This window comes from Acipenser ruthenus, chromosome 1, assembly GCF_902713425.1.
Source record: "Acipenser ruthenus chromosome 1, fAciRut3.2 maternal haplotype, whole genome shotgun sequence".
Classification (NCBI taxonomy): domain Eukaryota; kingdom Metazoa; phylum Chordata; class Actinopteri; order Acipenseriformes; family Acipenseridae; genus Acipenser; species Acipenser ruthenus.
Genome location: NC_081189.1, coordinates 27,014,764 through 27,032,292, shown reverse-complemented (window position 1 = coordinate 27,032,292; position 17,529 = coordinate 27,014,764). Strand labels below are relative to the sequence as shown.

At 37.4% G+C, this 17,529-nt stretch overlaps 1 protein-coding gene across 2 annotated transcripts; it reads left to right on the top strand.

Moving 5' to 3' along the window:
• The first annotated feature begins 641 nt into the window (after window positions 1–641).
• On the top strand, window positions 642–16,578 carry LOC117409177 (solute carrier organic anion transporter family member 4C1-like). Of its 2 annotated transcripts, XM_059022838.1 has the most exons (12): window positions 642–922; window positions 5,677–5,871; window positions 7,810–7,906; window positions 8,139–8,260; window positions 10,720–10,835; window positions 10,954–11,098; window positions 11,621–11,807; window positions 12,137–12,288; window positions 13,652–13,824; window positions 14,415–14,479; window positions 14,795–14,932; window positions 15,732–16,578. In XM_059022838.1, exons 1-8 carry the CDS (start codon window positions 712–714, stop codon window positions 12,186–12,188), a joined length of 1,125 nt encoding a protein of 374 aa, XP_058878821.1. In that variant the 5' UTR covers window positions 642–711; the 3' UTR covers window positions 12,189–12,288; window positions 13,652–13,824; window positions 14,415–14,479; window positions 14,795–14,932; window positions 15,732–16,578. The 2 variants fall into 2 exon arrangements, with proteins under 2 accessions (XP_058878821.1, XP_058878823.1); XM_059022840.1 differs by lacking the exon at window positions 5,677–5,871.
• The last annotated feature ends 951 nt before the right edge of the window (window positions 16,579–17,529 follow it).

Here is a 17,529-nt window from a genome sequence, read left to right as displayed (position 1 = left end):
TCTAATTAACTTGATCTTCTGATTAGTATACTGCATTTGGGACTAAATTTGTTCATTTCATTGAGATTTTCTAGACCTGAAGTTAGATGGCTTGAAGTGGACTAAACCAATGGTACTGTACACTGCAATTGACCCTCCAAGTCTAGGAACTACTAGCCATAGTGCACTTACTTTTACAGTGTATATAATGGGTAAAGCAAGGTACCATGCGGTGGGACTGCACAGTAGCAGATAGCACAGAAGGCCAGAGTTTGGGTGACTTTAGTCTGTAGTTTTTTTAATTATATTTTCTTTATTTGTTTCTGTTATCACCTGTTTATGTCTGCACTAGACTTGCACTCTCCACTAAGGTTTTAACTGCAACTCCTTGCTGGGAAGAGGGGTGCTAGCACTACAAACGATTAAAACCTGTGTTGATTATAAATGACGTCTCTTCCCCATTAAAGGGACATTATGCTGTAAAATAAATTTGTGCCACAAACTACATATTTGTGTCCATTGAGTTGCTTTCCACACCACCCAAAAGCACAGATGTTTATTAAACACAGGAGGAGCGTAGATTAAACATGCAAATCATTGCTTTAGAGAAACCTTAAATAGCTTTTTTATAGCTCCCTGAAACAGAAGTGTAAGCTAAACACTTGAGATATTTAACAACATTTTATTTCTGCTGGGGAGGGGTAAGGCTGTTTAAGTCAGATTGTTAGAACAATGAAAGAAGGTGTAGTCAATTCAGCTTTTGTCAGCAATGAAAACCTCCAACTACACAGAGACGATGAACAGAAACCACATGAAAAAGCACATGAGGAGGAGTTTTCTGAAGGTCCATGTGGCTGGAGTAATTTCACTCCAAGCTGTTTGCAATGCTGCAACAATGCCAAAGGATTTGTTTTCATCTTTGGCTTGCTTGTGATTGTTCAAAGTAAGTATCTATCCTTCATTTAAAATATACTTAATGGATCAGCAAGTTGCAGAAAGTATTGTACATATCTTTTACTTTGTTGGGTTCCAGTCTATTTAAAGGCAGTGTAAGCTGACAAGGGAGCAATACTTTGTATAGCTACAGTAAAGGACATATACAGTGCCTTGCATAAGTATTCAACCCCTTGGACTTTTCCACATTTTGTAGTGTTACAACCTGGAATTAAAATGGATTTAATTGGGATTTTTACCATTTGATTTACACAACATACTTAACACTTTGAAGGTGCAAAATATTTTTTATTGCGACACAAAAGTTAATTAAACAAAAAAAAAGTATTTTTGGGTAAGTCTCTACCAGCTTTGCACATCTGGATCCTGCAATTTTTGCCCATTCTTCTTGGCAAAATTGCTCAAGCTCTGTCAAGTTGGATGGGGACCGTTGGTGAACAGCAATTTTCAAGTCTTGCCACAGATTCTCAATCGGACTGAGGTCTGGGCTTTGACTGGGCCATTCTAAGACATTCAGGTTCTTGTTTTTAAACCACTCCAGTGTAGCTTTGGCTGTGTGTTTAGGGTCATTGTCCTGCTGGAAGGTGAACCTCCACCCCAGTCCCAGGTCTCTTGCAGACTGAAACAGGTTTTCCTCTAGAATTTCCCTGTATTTGGCTTCATCCATCTTGCCCTCAATCCTGACCAGTTTCCAAGTCCCTGCCGATGAAAAGCATCCCCATAACATAATGCTGCCACCACGATGCTTCACTGTGGGGATGGTGTTCTCAGGGTGATGAGCAGTGTTGGCTTTGTGCCACACATAGCGTTTTGCGCTAAGGCCAAAAATTTCAATTTTGGTCTCATCAGACCAGAGAACCTTTTCCCAAATGTTTGCTGTGTCTCCCACATGCCTTTTGGCAAAATCCAAACAGGATTTGATATGGGTTTTTTTCAGCAATGGCTTTCTTCTCGCCACTCTTCCATAAAGCACAGCTTTGTGGAGCGTCCGGGTTATAGTTGTCCCATGGACAGTTTCTCCCATCTCAGCTGTGGATCTCTCCAGCTCCTTCAGAGTTACCATTGGCCTCTTGGTTGCTTCTCTGACTAATGCCCTCCTTACCTGGTCACTGAGTTTTGGTGGACGGCCTTCTCTAGGCAGAGTCGCGGTTGTGCCATGTTCTTTCCATTTTTTAATAATGGATTTAACGGTGCTCCAGGGGATGTTCAAAGTTTGGGATATTTTTTTATAACCCAACCTTGATTGGTGCTTCTCCAGAACTTTATCCCGGACTTGTTTTGATAGCTCCTTGGTCTTCATGATGCTGTTTGTTTAGATATGCTCTCTAACAAACTCTGCCTTCCAGAAACAGGTGTATTTAATCTGAGATCATGTGACACTTTAATTGCACATAGGTGGACTCCATTCTGCACCAGAGCTTATTTAGGGGTGTCACAGCAAAGGGGGTGAATACTTATGCAATCAAGACTTTTCAGTTTTTTATTTGTAAATAATTTTAAAAAATATGTAGATTGTTTTCCCCACTTTGACATTGTGGACTATTTTGTGTAGATCAGTGACAAAAAATCCTAATTAAATCAATTTTAATTCCAGGTTGTAACACTACAAAATGTGGAAAAGTCCAAGGGGGGTGAATACTTATGCAAGGCACTGTAAATGGGAGCCAACTTGCTTTTTATACTATTGTATCAAATAACATTGATCGAGCTGATGGTGATAGTAGTGCTGGAACAGGAGATAAGACAGAGGGGCCCAGAATCCCTAGTTTAATGGAGATATAATTATATGACATTCAGACAGCATTAAGAACTCCTTTATTTATTGAAGACCTGTATTTTGCACCTTTTTTAACAATCATATTGATTTCAGACATTTATAAAATAATACAAATACATATATCAGAAATTATAAATTCTAAAAAAAACAATAAATTCAAGGACAAATGTTTCGACTTTTCATTTTGAAACATTGAAATGTTTGTTGTTACATTTCTTACAGTAATATAAAACCAAATTGATTCTGAGATATTTTAATTGCATGCCTGTTAAAAAGCTACTAAATGCTCCCCGAGTATAATTGTACATATCAGTCCTGTTAGCAAGTTACAGCCTGCAGTAAGATGCTGTTTTTCATAAAACTGCATAAAACTGCCTTGATTTTAATAATTGTTTTTTGCCCAATGACAAGCTGGCAGGTGAGTCTTCTAGAGTTACTTGTTCAGGTATAAGAGGTACTTGTTCAGGTTATTTACTTAGGTAAATAATTATGGATACAAACTAACAGGGAGGTACAACAGGTGTTCAGTTTTACTATATATATATATATATTGGAGCAATCTAGGTAAAGTACCTTGCTTTTGTATATATATATATATATATATATATATATATATATATATATATATATATATATATATATATATATACAGCTCTGGCCAAATGTTTTGCATCACTAGACTTTTAAAAAACGACATTAACATAATTTAGATATTTTATTTAACTTTAAGTAATCAAAGAAATTGCAAAATTATATTGCAGAAGTCTACCGGTATGTAATTCAAAGTGGTATGTAATTCAATATGCTTATGCAACATTCTTCAGCAGGTTTCATTTGACTGTATTTACATTTTATTTACTGATACGTAGCATTGAACTGAAAACACTGGCTGATATTCTCTACAGTACATTGGCTTATGTAACAACCTTCTTAAATATTTTTAACTGTATGGGGGCAGTTCCTGCGTTAAATTACATCTTTTTTGTTTTCTGTTTCACAGATGCAGTTGTGAATGGCTTTTTTAGTACCATAATTTCCACAATAGAAAAGCGCTACAAGTTAAACAGTTTCCAGTCTGGAATTATAGCCTCGAGTTATGACGTTGCCAGCTGTGTGTTATCCCTAGTTATACCATTCTGTGGTGAAAGAGGTCACAAACCACGATGGATGGCTTTCTCAGCTTTTATGCTTGGACTCGGATCCTTTATATGTTCCTTTCCTCATTACACCAGTGGCCTGTATGAGTATGGTGCAAACGGTGATAATTTTAGAATTAAAATTTAACAGCAAATGTACATTTTATATATTATTACATATAGGGCCTCATTTACTAAAGGGCGCTAAACTTTATGGTGCGTGATAATTGAAATTAGTGTTCATGATTGCCGTATTTACTATTGCAATTTTATTCATTATCGCATGTGATACTGGGCTGAAAACTAGTGATGTGCAGTTCAAGTCTTTTTACTGACTCGATTCATTCAGTTTAGTGAATCAATTCAACAGATTTGTTTGTTTGATTCACTGATTCACTAACGCGAAATAAATACATCTTGTTGAATTACTTGGTTATGAAAATTTGTTTGAACAGAAAAAAGTCCATAAATGATAATTGATTGTCTAGGTAGTTGTGCTTACACATGAAATGGTATACAGTTAAAAATCCTTAAATAACTATTTAATATCCTGCAATTTACAAAAAAAAGTAACAGCTGTAGTGTATGCAATTAAGAAGTAATAGTTGATTTCTTACTTTCCTTTTTATACAGGATCATACAGAAAGGATCGCACATACAGCAATAATTAAAAATTAAGTACTTTTTGTATGTGTCTGTCGCGGGAGCAAGCAAGGCTCCCAGGGTTCTGATACCTTGTATTCATATCTTCGGTGTGTGTTTGTATATCATTATTTTTTTTAGGTTCAGTCTTTTTACTACGGAAAATCTGAACAGTGTCACATTTGTCCAGTGCACTAGGATTTCTCCCAGCCTATGTTTAGTTGGATTCACAGGCTCCCTGCCATTAAAAGCTGTAGCTACTCATGTATATAACACAACTGCATGCCCTGCTAAAGCTCAGAGGGAATTGTATTACATTTCCCACACAGAGGACAGGTTTATAGGATGTGAAAGTGGGCTTCTACCAGGTTGCTGGCTTGCCAAATGTGATGGGTGCTATTCATTGTACTCACATAGCACTGTCACCCCGATCCATGGAGCCTGCTCTGCAGGGTGACAATGCCGACAAGGAAGAGTCTCATCAATCAATACACAACATGACTTTTATTGTATATGCATTGAAGGAAAAGAGTGCATGCAGTTTCATTTTATGTGTCTGTCCCCTGCTCTGCTGTGTCTGTTGATCACTCATTTTCGGTCAGTGTAAGCCACCTCCAACTTTCACAACAAGCTACTGATCAAAAGATATGCCGGGGCTTTTTATATGAAGGTGGTCACGTGTAGTCTCGGACATTGTCGTGCGCATTAATTATTGTTTGCACTAAATTTAGTGTGCACTATGGCATGTAAATGAGCCAATAGTGTGCACATAAATTAATGTGTTCTCTGTTAGTCAATGTGGCAGTAAATTTAGATTTATCGCGCACTTTAGGATCACTACTTTATGTGTGCGCTAACTCTAAATTTAGTGCCCTTTAGTAAATGAGGCCCATAGAGTATAGTTAAGGAATTATTACATTTCTAGGTTCTACAATGAAAGTAATATTGGATTGCATTTTGTGTACTGCTTTTCATCCATTACGTGGAAAACAGTTTCTATTTTTATGACCATGTCACTAGAAATTCAAATATAAAAACAGTTTACACTTATGTTTGTAAGTAAATTACAATACCAATAATATAACCATGGTGGAAGCAAGAGCAAGCAGTTAGTTTCATTGACACTGTGCTTCACTTACTAGGGAAGGCTTTAATTAACATTTTACATTTGTTTTAATTTATTCTAAGAAAACGACACTGTTCCTGCCACTAACAGAAGTGAAGACAGCTGCAGCACCTCCAGCCTGTCAGCACTCTCTAACTACTTCTATGTTTTTATACTGGGGCACCTGATTATGGGGGTTGGAGGGACCTCGATCTACACTCTGGGAATTGCTCATATAGATATCAGTGTCCCGTCTGAGAAATCTTCACTGTATACAGGTAATGACCCTCACACATTTGAACTGGAGGGAAAGCCTGCTGTATAGACAGCATACTTAAAATAAGACCTCTTATTCTAAACTGTAAGATTTTTTACAAAATAACTTAAATGAATGTAAGAGTAAAATCAATTAACAGTAAGTAGTTTGTACATGCCTATATAAAATGGGTTCAAAATGTACTGCAGCTAAACCTTTTTACAGGTCACTGGCTCCAAAGATAAAATGTTCGCTCTCTATTATTTATTTTTTTGCATTTTTATAGCGCTTTTTATACACAGGTATCTCAAAGCACTGTACAGTACATAGTAGAAAATCAAACCACAATACGGTACATTTGTAAAACATATTACACATCTACCACAATCATACTATTACTGGTTCTAGTAATTTCTGCAAACCTGTAGACAATTGATGCTTAATTGGGTAATTGGCTACCCTTTAAAAAGAGGACATTTACAGTTAGTCAGGGAGAGAAAGAGTGAGAAGGAAGGTCTGTGAGAATGAGAGAGAGAGAGAGAGAGAGAGAGAGAGAGAGAGAGAGAGAGAGAGAGAGAGAGAGAGAGAGAGAGAGAGAGAGAGAGAAAAAGAGAAAAAGAAAATCCATAAAAAAGACCTGCGAAGAAATCCTGTAAGTCAGTGTGACTATTTCTGTTCTGAGTGAACAAAGAACTGTTTTTTTTGTTGTTGTCTCACTTCAACTCTGACTCAACTCAATTGTTTTCTTGGGGTAAACGGCTTAGCCATCCTGTGGTTAGTTATGGCTTGTGAAGTAAAAGTATAGTATCTTCAAAAGAAGATAGGGTTTGTTTTTCTGGTTTTGTTGTTTGTTTATTTTTATTGCATATTAAAAGAAAAACAATATACAACCCCACGAGGGTTAATTGTAACAAACTTCAAGTTTCTGCTGTTAATTACTGCAATAAATCCAACGCCCAGCATCACCTCTCTGCAATATAGATAGATAGATAGATAGATAGATAGATACACACACATGCGCACATAGATAAATATACTTACAACCACACATCCATACATAATAATAATGCAGCAATATAAAAGTTACATTAAAACCCACTAAGAGAAGAAAGCCATTTTATAACTAACTGCACCTTTAATGCTATAGTTGAAATGTTCTGTATTTTAATTATACTAATGTTTTTGTTTTAATTATTTATGCTGCCCAGTGATGTTATCCCCATCATAGCAGCATTATCTCTGTCAATGGGGGATACCAGACCCCACAAGACCCTTATAAATGTTTACCACGGTAAATTTGCTTGGTGATTTTGTAATTCTCCCATGCTTCTTCCATAGCTATACTATGAATGTATCATAGTTTACCATGGTTTGCCATGTTTTTATTATTATTATTTGCTTTTCCGTTACCTCTCTGTGTTTTAAAATGTTTACCTATGGTTTACCATGCTTTCACTAGGCTATTTTTTACTGTGGAAAACTTTTAAAACCTATTAAATGATTTTTTTAGTGATCACACTTTCTATTGGTGCAGTTTATATGTGTTTTTGTAACACATACAACACAATCTGTTCCACCTATATTGAGCTCTATGTATTAACTCACTGAGTTTACAAATGCTTGGAGAACCCTTGCTGTTTGGGCATTGTCCATGCATCTTGATCTCATGTGATTTCAACTTTAAGATCCTCCTACTTTATAGTCCTCAAACTGCAAGGATTATCCAATCCAGTTAAACATGTGTAGAGAAAATTGAACACCTTTGTATTGGAGCAACATAACTCTATAACCCTTAATTAATAACAATAAAACACATTTATCAAAAAAAAAAAAAAAGAAATCCCAATATACTGTCTTCAGAGAAATCCTGTGAGTGACACCACATTTTTGGCCCCAGAACCTGAAGATGATATCAATGTGTGTATTTATGTTTTAATAGCAAATATTATTTCCCTCCTAGGTGTTGGTTATATGATGACAATATTGGGTGTCGCACTTGGATACATTGTGGGTGGGCAGTTACTGAATATCTATGTTGACGTGGATCAACTACAAGAGTAAGTCCTAATGTGAATCACTGTAATGTGAGAAGTGATAAGAAAAAGATTTGCTAAATTTGAATTTAAATGTTATTTTACCATATAAAATTCTAAAACAAGGTTATGTGTAATTTGTAGTATCAGAGACAACAATAGGAAGTCCATTGTATCTCAGATAGTCTTTGTAATGGGTAGTAGGGATTTTAAAAATAACATTTTGCTATAACTGATCAGAGTGTTCTTTTACCAGTGTTGCCCTAAGTCCAGAAGACCCTCGCTGGGTTGGTGGATGGTGGATTGGATATCTGATAGGTTTGCCTGCAGCGTGGCTCCTTATTGTGCCTTTCTTGGGTTTCCCAAAACATCTACCAGGTATGCTTTGTAAACTAGTAACTCCAGTGTGCAGAGAATGAAAATTTGCCAGTACAGTGTTTGGTCACTGTGACAGAGAGAGAATGAATTCTAGTCAACAATCTCTGTCCCTGTGAGGGAACTGTGTAAAGGGAACAGTGTGCCTCGGACTGGATGATTTGGAAGTTCATTCCAGGGTCAGTCGGAAGCCAGCCATCAAAGAAGGGAGTGGAGTCACAATACCAGAAGTCATCGCCTTAATGCGCTAAGCGATTTGTCAATCATGGATTGGAGGAGACATGATTGCACTCGCTATCGAAGGGGGCAGGACTAAAGGTATATCAGGGGATGTGGCCAAGCAATCTGTTCTTTGTGTTATGGTTACGCAAAGACCTACTAGGAAAAAGCCTGTTGTATTTGTCATTGTTAGATGGCTAAACAACCCGGGAGCTGTTGCTAAGGGCCAATTTCCAACCTGGACCTCACATCCCTCCTGTGCACATTACTTGTATTTCACCACCTACACTAAGAGCACTCACTGTGGACTTGTGACTGTGTTGTGTTTGTGTGTGTGATTTATATCGTGTCGTGTTATTTCGTTACTGAATCCATTGTTTTGCACGGAGCGATACACATTGCTGTGTAAATCCGCGCTTATTATTTAAGTGTTGTTGGCATGCAACCCAGCCAAATAAAGATCTGTTTTACCATGAACTGTCTTGTGTGTATTGTTCTTGAGCACCGCATCACCACTACACCAGCGTGTAGTGCTTTCACAATAGGACCAGGTAGCAATACAAGGTAATATGTGACTGATGAAAGAGACTTACTATTGGACAGAGGCAGGTTGTAAGAGCTATTTTCAAATGGAATGCAGCTTTTTTAGTAACAATTGATAAACTACAAGTGGTTGTGTGGTCCGGTGGTTAAAGAAACGGGCTTGTAACCAGGAGGTCCCCGGTTCAAATTCTAGCTCACTGACTGTGTGACCTTGAGTAAATCACTTAACCTCCTTGTGCTCTGTTCACACACCCTAGTCTCTGTAAGTCGCCTTGGATAAAGGCGTCTGCTAAATAAACTAATAATAATAAAAGTGGCCTAAATAAGAAAGGGGGTGTGTGACAGGGTGTAACCTCACCCAGGGTATTTGTTATTGTTTCCAGGTGTTTTGTTGTGATTTAAATATATTTTGTTTGTGCTGTTGTTTTGGGTTGGCAGGGAAGGCTTAATTGCCTCCCCTGCCAAAGAAATACACGCGTAGAATGTGCCTGAGCTAGACTAAATGATTGACAAGCAATCAAGCTCAGATATAGCTGTAAAAGAGGCAGCAACCTCTCAGTCGGGGAAGGAGTGATGGTGAGAATTAATGTTGGTGAAGGTGAGGGTGAGTGTTTTGTGTGCTGTGGTATAAATATATTAAGAAATTATCATTGGTGTTTAGGGGAGTTGTGAAGCCTTGTATATGTTGTGAAAGCGGCGGCTTGTTCTAAAACCGTAGAGTTTAAAAATATATATAGTCTTTTGTTAACCTGTTTGTTTTGGCCACCGTGCCGCTGTTGTTTTGTTCCTGTGTTTTGTTTGTTGTTTTGTTATTTATGTTATAACTAACAGTGCGCAACAGCATGTTTAAACCTGCAGCTTTCTTGTGTCTGAGTCTCCTTCCTGGTAGAAACAGACTGCCAGTAACGTCATCCTTTCCACCGGGTGACAGGCTGTTTTGTATGATATTAAATTCAAATATTATTCAAATTGCTTTCTCAGCACTCAGACCCTCAGTAAGGATCAGAATTGTATCAAGGTGTAATTTGCACCCTTTTTGTTTCTAACAAGCCACTTAAAGTAGAATGTTAGTTTGTGGCTTAGAAGTGTGTCAATAGTTTTGTAACATACACTATACCTTATATTGTTTGCGTCTCCTTTAGACAAAAAGGTGTCAAAGCTAAGGGGTATTTGTTGTTATATTGCAGTGCTTACGTGATTTATATATCTTGTTATCAAACTCCGCCTTCCTCCCTTGACATTTGATTTCTACCTGCACGCAAGCTACAGTATATGTATTGTTTGTGTTTAATGTACAGTAGATTGGGGTTAATGGACACTAAATGTCCCATCACTAGTTCTGTCTTTCCAGAAAATGGATAACATTTTAGAGAATGACTGAGCTGGGGTGATGACCTAATTAAAATATTTTGTTTATATTCAAAGAGATGATTCAAGGAGATGATTTTCAAGATATTTAGTACACTAAGTTAGGGGTCCTTATTGTGCTTTTTGTAATGCTATTTGTAGGAAAGTTCACAGCTAACAATTTTAGGTAGAAACTTAAGTTGTGTACTAAATGAAGAGCAATGAATTAAACTAGAGCAGTCTAACCCTTTTCCCTATAACATTGTTTTTGAATAATAAGGAACTATAGAGGAGACCTTTCCAAAAGTAGCCAGCTCTTTTTTATATCTGATACAGTAATTGTGTTTAAATAGGAACTGCAAAGATCCATGCAGAAAAGGTGTCGCAGGTGCATCATGATGGGAGTGAAGATATCGTGAAAGAGAAAGATGTAGGCAAAAGTTTTAAGGATTTTCCTTTGTCTTTAAAGGTACAGTCATTCTCAAATTATTTTGAATGTGGTGCCATTGTGAAGATGTTAAAGCAATACAAATGTAATTTTGCACCAGCGCTGTATGCTATAACTCCTCCTTTCATTTTCTTCACAGCTCCTGCTGAAGAATCCAGTGTTCATGTGTTTAACCTTAACTGCCACTTCAGAAGGAATGACTTCCTTTGGCACATCAATATTTTTCACCAAATTTATTGAAAATCAGTATGGAAAGACAGCAAGCATTTCATCTTTGATTGCAGGTAATCGTCCATAGTATGTACTGTACTTAATACTATAAAATGTCCTATGTCTTTGTAGCAACTTGCAAATCACCACAGTTGTCAGGAGCAAGTTCAGAATCAAGCCCTGTGGCAAAGTGGTTTGCAGTGCAGGAGTGATGCGGTGATGTAAACAAACACACGCTCCCAGTCAGTGTTTACAGAGGGAAATCCCTGTCAAAAATATCCGTATGCATAAAAATAATTTGTACTTGTAATTATCAAGAAATTTGACATCTACATTTGTATTTTCACAGAAAAATGCACTGCTGATTAGAAAATAAAATCACGTACAAGAAATCCCAGAATTATTAAATTGGTTATTTGCTAAGCCATTTAAGTTGAGGCTACTTCCCAAAATGAGACTACATCCTAAAACTCTTTACACTGACTCAAAACAGCCCAAGCATTAAAGAAGTAGGCACTATGCATTGTGCAAACGTATTTAGAGGTTTATTCATTTGTCTGTCTATATTAAAAACCCTTGTGTTTTTGCTTGGATAGGATGTGTTATAATTCCCGGAGCAGCAATTGGACAAGTACTTGGAGGGCTGGTGGTTTCTAAATTCAAAATGAAATGCAAACAGACCATTAGGCTGGCTATAGCCACATCGTTTGCTTCATTGATGTTTTCTGCTTGTTATGTCTTAGCTAAATGTGACAACCCTGAATTCGCTGGCATTTCAGTTGAGTAAGTAAACAGTTCAAAATATTAAATAAATGTGCATTTAAGTTTTATAACTTGATTTATAATAGTTATTAAATAAGTTCTGGATCCTCTATTATAAATATAGAACATAACTTTACAGTAGTACTTAGTTGGTTTGTTTCTTTTGTTGGCCAGCATATATTTTCATGTTTTTTGGGGGGGGGGGGTTTGCATATTAAATTGTACTGCGGGACCATACTCTTCAGATTAATGATTTGTTACTTGTACTAATAGTAACCAGTACCACACATTTTATTTTATTTATTTATTTTTTTTTAATTATTATTTTTGCTTATTAAATTCTCTTTCAGAAATGGAGCAACAGGGAATCTGTCTGCCCCGTGTAATGCCAACTATCTGTGACCGCTCCCACTACAACCCTGTCTGCGGGGTGAATAATGTTCAGTATTTTTCACCCTGTCATGCAGGGTGTAAAGATCATGTTCTGCTGAGTAAAACTGAGGTAATTTACGGTTATCTTCTGCATATTGCCCCCAAGGTATGCAAATAGAGTTTGTGTATTAAACACGTTTCATTATGAACTTTTGAATAAGGGTTGGCAGGAAGGGGGTTAAAACCCTCCCTGACAGAATACAAAGGTGGAATGTGGCCATTCCCTAATGAAGTAACTGGGTTCTAACTGGGGAATGGCCACATGTATAAAAAGGAACAGAAAACCCTTTGTTTGGTGTGTGGTGCAAGGGGAGAAGCCAGTGAAGGTGTTGCCCAGCCTGGCCCGTGTAAGTTTTTGTATTGAGTATATGCCGTATATTCCTTGTTGTGTGCTTGTTAAGCCCTTTATTTTGGCCCTCGTGCCTTATTTGTTTGTTTTATTGTTCTATTTATTAATAAATGTGTGCAATCAGCACTTTTACTGCAGCTTTCCTTTTTAAAACTAAACCCTGCACCTTTGTCAGCATTTCCGCTGCCACCGTTGCCATTGCTGGCTACATGCCCGGAGGACCCAGCATTTCCACTGCCAGAGTGCCCCGCACAGCTGTCAGCATTGCCGCTGCCAGCGTTGCCACTAGCAGAATTTTCATTTGCCAGAATGCCTCGCCCCGCTGTCAGTGTTGGAGACACCGTGGCAGAAGGAGGAGGTGATGAGACCTTCACCACAGCCCCCAGCACCAACCCACCTATGAGAGTCCATGTGGGGAAGGATAGACATGAGGGGGGGGGGAGGTGGCCGATGGCAGCCATGTGTGCTGGGGAGGAGGTATGTGGCAGGGTGGCAGGGTGAAAGCCCTGCTGGTTTACAGTGGTGTGTGGGTGACAGGGACGGGGTTAAATTCCTCCTTGCAAAAACACATGGAGATGTGGCTGGAGCCACAGGTGTATAAAATAGGTGTTCACGGGTGTAAGTTAGAATTAGTAGAGTTGATGTTGGTGTGAAGAGCCTTGGTGAGTGTTTTGTGTTCCATGCTGTGCTGTCCCATCCTGTGTTTACATTTCGTGAATTTTGTAGAAGCTTTTGTTTTGGCCCTTGTGCTGTAGTGTATTTTGTCCTTGTTATTTTTGTTTTATATTTGTTCATTAAAAGCACATTAACCTTGCAGCTTTCTGTGTCTGAGTCTCCGTTCCTGCCAATACCATTGAAGTATTTTAATAAAAAACTAAGGGCAATCGTGATATATTAATTCATATCAACAAGAAACAATTGGCTTTTTAAAGTACTTGTACTGTATTCGTAAAGTTTTTGTACTGAGTAAAATAATGAATATTAACAGTCAAAATTAGGAACAACTCGGTGAATACGAATCAATATGCATCTAAATGAAAAAAATACAAATAAAAAAGGAAAATGCAATTTCTTTTTGCCTCAGGTTTATTACAACTGTTCCTGCATTGAAGATACCCATAACACTTCTGAATCAAAGGCTTATTCAGGAAAGTGTGCAACAATGTGCAATAAATTGCCTATATTAATGGTGTTAATGCTGATTGCGGGTATTATTACCTGCATGACATCAACTCCTGTCATTACTGCTGTTCTCTGGTATGAAATGGTAACCTTTTTCTAAAACTATTTTGTTTACTCTGTATTTCCAAAATGATTTAAATACACAAACCTAACTGTGTGTTTGTTGTTGGATGTTTGCTCATTATCAAATGTAAAACAAGTGACTAGTTAAAATCATCATCACATACATTAATGCCAGGTTACACAGACCCCTGTTAGCATTACTCTTGGATTACCTAATGTTACATTTAACAGGTAGAATACTTCCAAATGAATTACATGTACCTGTTTTGCATTTAAATGTTTTTGAAAGACAACAGAAGCAGTTCATACAGTACACCCTGGTTCACAGGAAGTTGTCACTAGAAGAATCTCTGCGGTTCTATTTCCCTAAACTTGCCTTCAGGTTTAAAGCTCAGAAACCAGTGAAGAAAGATCTCTTGCTGGACCTCTTTCTACAATTCTTATTATGTTCTATCTATTTTCAATAAGCTGTCTTATAACAGGTCAACTTTATTAGTCATTTGGGGGGTCTCGGGTAGAATATTAATCATAAATGTTTCTGTAAAATAAAATATAGTACAATAAAAAAACTTTCTTTTTTTATGTTTTTTACGAATGTCTAGGTGTGTGCCTGAGAAACAGCGTTCCTTTGCACTCGGGGTCCAGTGGGCCTTCATAAGGTTGCTGGGTATGTAACATTGGAACAGATTTCCAAAGTGTTTACTCCAGTCTGCAATTTATTGTTTGTTTTTTTGAGGTTATATTAATTTAAAACATTATATACCAAGGGAAAAAACAAAGAGATGCCACATCCTATTCTGGGTCAGAAGTCATTGTAAGAGTGGCCATTGTCATATTAAAGTCTTGTTGATTTGGTCTCTGACTCAACATTCAAACATGTTGAAAGATCCTAGAAATAATGGAATATTTACAACAGTGTGGCATGTCTTATTGCTATTGGTCCTGATCAAATCCAACATTGTGTTTTATTTTTACTCCATAGGTGCTATACCTGCACCTATCTTATTGGGTAGTGCAATAGACCATTCTTGCATCCTGTGGGATAATAGCACACCTGGAAGCAAAGGCGCATGTTTGATGTATGACAATCTCAAATTGGCCTCCACTTTTTCATTGTTCAGTGAGTTAACACTAAATTACTATGAGGTCAGGGTGCATGGTACAGTATCTTACAACAGGGCTTGAAATGTCCATGAGCTCTGCATCCTTTTCTAGGTTTCAGAACTTCCCTGGTTTAGGTATAATATTGAAATGACCAGAAATCAGGAGTTTAACAAGCTATAAGGAGGGAACAATTCATTTAACATAAAAAACACCTGGCTATTGATCATTAAAACACATATTTAAATGAGGGTAGTTCTGAAACACAGGACTGGGTGCAGGCTAGTCTTAGATTCATGTTACAGTGTGTGAAATGTTGTGTTTTAACAATTTACTGTAACAGAGGATTGAAGGTGTGGGTACCCATACAAAAGTTTGCCATGTTAAACTATGCATTTACTTCCAATTGTTCAACATATTTATCTGTGATGTGTCATGCTTGCCTAGTATGGGCTTATGATTTTACCATGATATACATTACTGAAGAAAACACAACCTATTGGCATCCATAACCCATAATCAGTAACTTTTTAAACTTTGAAGCAACTTTCAATTGAGAAGTTAATCAAGTCATTTTCCATAGTATTGATTCTGTTTTTAGTACATTTTTTATTTAAATATACTGTATATAAATATATAAAAGAAAAGCAAACTACCATATATTTTCACCATGCAATTGTCTTTTCAATATTGTATTTAAACATCACTGAAAAAAAAGAAAGTTGTATCAATTCTGTATGCTGCTATCTTTTTTTGTGTGAATTACATTAAACTAAATTCAGTATTATCTCATCTCTCTTAATGTTTTTCTCATTTAGGTGCAGCCTTCAAACTGATATCTGGTATTTTTATTGTGGTGGCATATTTCCTGTATAAACCGCCACCAGGAAAAGATGAGTCTAATGACAAATCTTCATCTACAACTTTACCTAATTGATACATTTAGCCATTGCCTAGTTGTTACATGCATTGCACCTGGTTGTTAGTGGTATTTTATTTTAGTTTTTAAAAAAAGTTATGATGGTTTTGTATTAATGAATATAATTGTTATTTGGGCTTGTCCACCTTGCAGATGGGGCTACATTTGCAATGGAAACTTGGATACGATCTGTGTTACAAACAGAATTCCCTCCTCTGAGGTACAAAGAAAAGAAAACAAATAAATGAAAAAAAATCTTTAAAAAATGCATTTAAAAGTGTATTTGATACTGCTGGCAACCAAATAACATTGTGTGCCTACTGCAAAAATAAATTGATATTGTGTGTCCACTGCAAGAATATATGTAATTAAACAGTGTGGCAGGGCAGAGGGCAGAGGGCAGGGCAAATGTATAGATTGTTTGTAGGTTCTATTTCTGTAAATTTAAGTTGAATGTATTTTAAATGTACGTTTGGCAGGGATGGGGTTAAAATCCCACCCCTGCCAAATCCATGTGTAGAATGTGGAGGATTTAGTTGTTAGTTGTTTAGAGAAAGGACTGGGAGCAGCAGTTTGGGCTCACTGTTGTTGCACCTAGCTAGCCTTTGCTTGGGTGTTTTGATTTATTTTGTATTTTTGTTGAACTGTTTTTGTTTCATTGTTTAGTAAAAGCACTTTAAACAGCAATCTCCTGTTTTCTGCGTCTGCTAGCCCCGTCTATACAGTAGCTGCCTTGACCACCCAGATATCCCTTCCACTGACACGGGCAGCAGTGTGGAGTAGTGGTTAGGGCTCTGGACTCTTGACCGGAGGGTCATGGGTTCAATCCCCGGTGGGGACACTGCTGCTGTACCCTTGAGCAAGGTACTTTACCTAGATTGCTCCAGTAAACACCCAACTGTATAAATGGGTAATTGTATGTAAAAAATTATGTGATATTTTGTAAGTCACCCTGGTTAAGGGCGTCTGCTAAGAAATAAATTATTTATTATTTATTTACTGACAGTAATACTTCTGTTCACCTTAATGGCAGAGTGTATTTGTTGCAGTTATCATGTTATCATCGATACTGAAGTGAATGCAGCTGTGAGCACTGTTTCACACGTTGCATAAGATTAAAACTCAGGATTTTTTTTGTCCCTGAAAGGCATACCAAAATCTAGGGTGCAAAACCAGATGATCCAAGGGCTGGTGGCAATCAATATAGTAGCTTTGTAGCCAAGATGCTAGGTTCAGCACCCCTTATGCTTCAAGCTACATTCATGGAAATCGGAATGCTTTCTGTGAATCAGATCTGTGGTATAGAATGTGGATGTACCCCAGGCTTTGAACTTCCTGGACGAAGATAAAACAGATTTTATAGTCAAGACCTAAGATTGGGAAGCTGGCCAGGAAATTCACCTCTGTCATCTAGATGCAATAAACATACATTCTAATGCTTTGTTTTCCCACATGACACATGTCTGCCTTTGTATGAGGGATAAACGAGTATCACACGACTGAGAGTCAAACTCACACAGCTACATAAATGCTGTGCCAGGGACAACAGGAGAGAGGTCTCATTGCTTTCGACAGGACAACTGTAAGAAATGCATCCTTTCCCTTTACAACCCTGTCGGCAGGCCCCACTATGCTGGTGACCAAATTGATGAAAGGCACTGATGCAATTAATTCTGAGGTCTAACTATATGAAACAA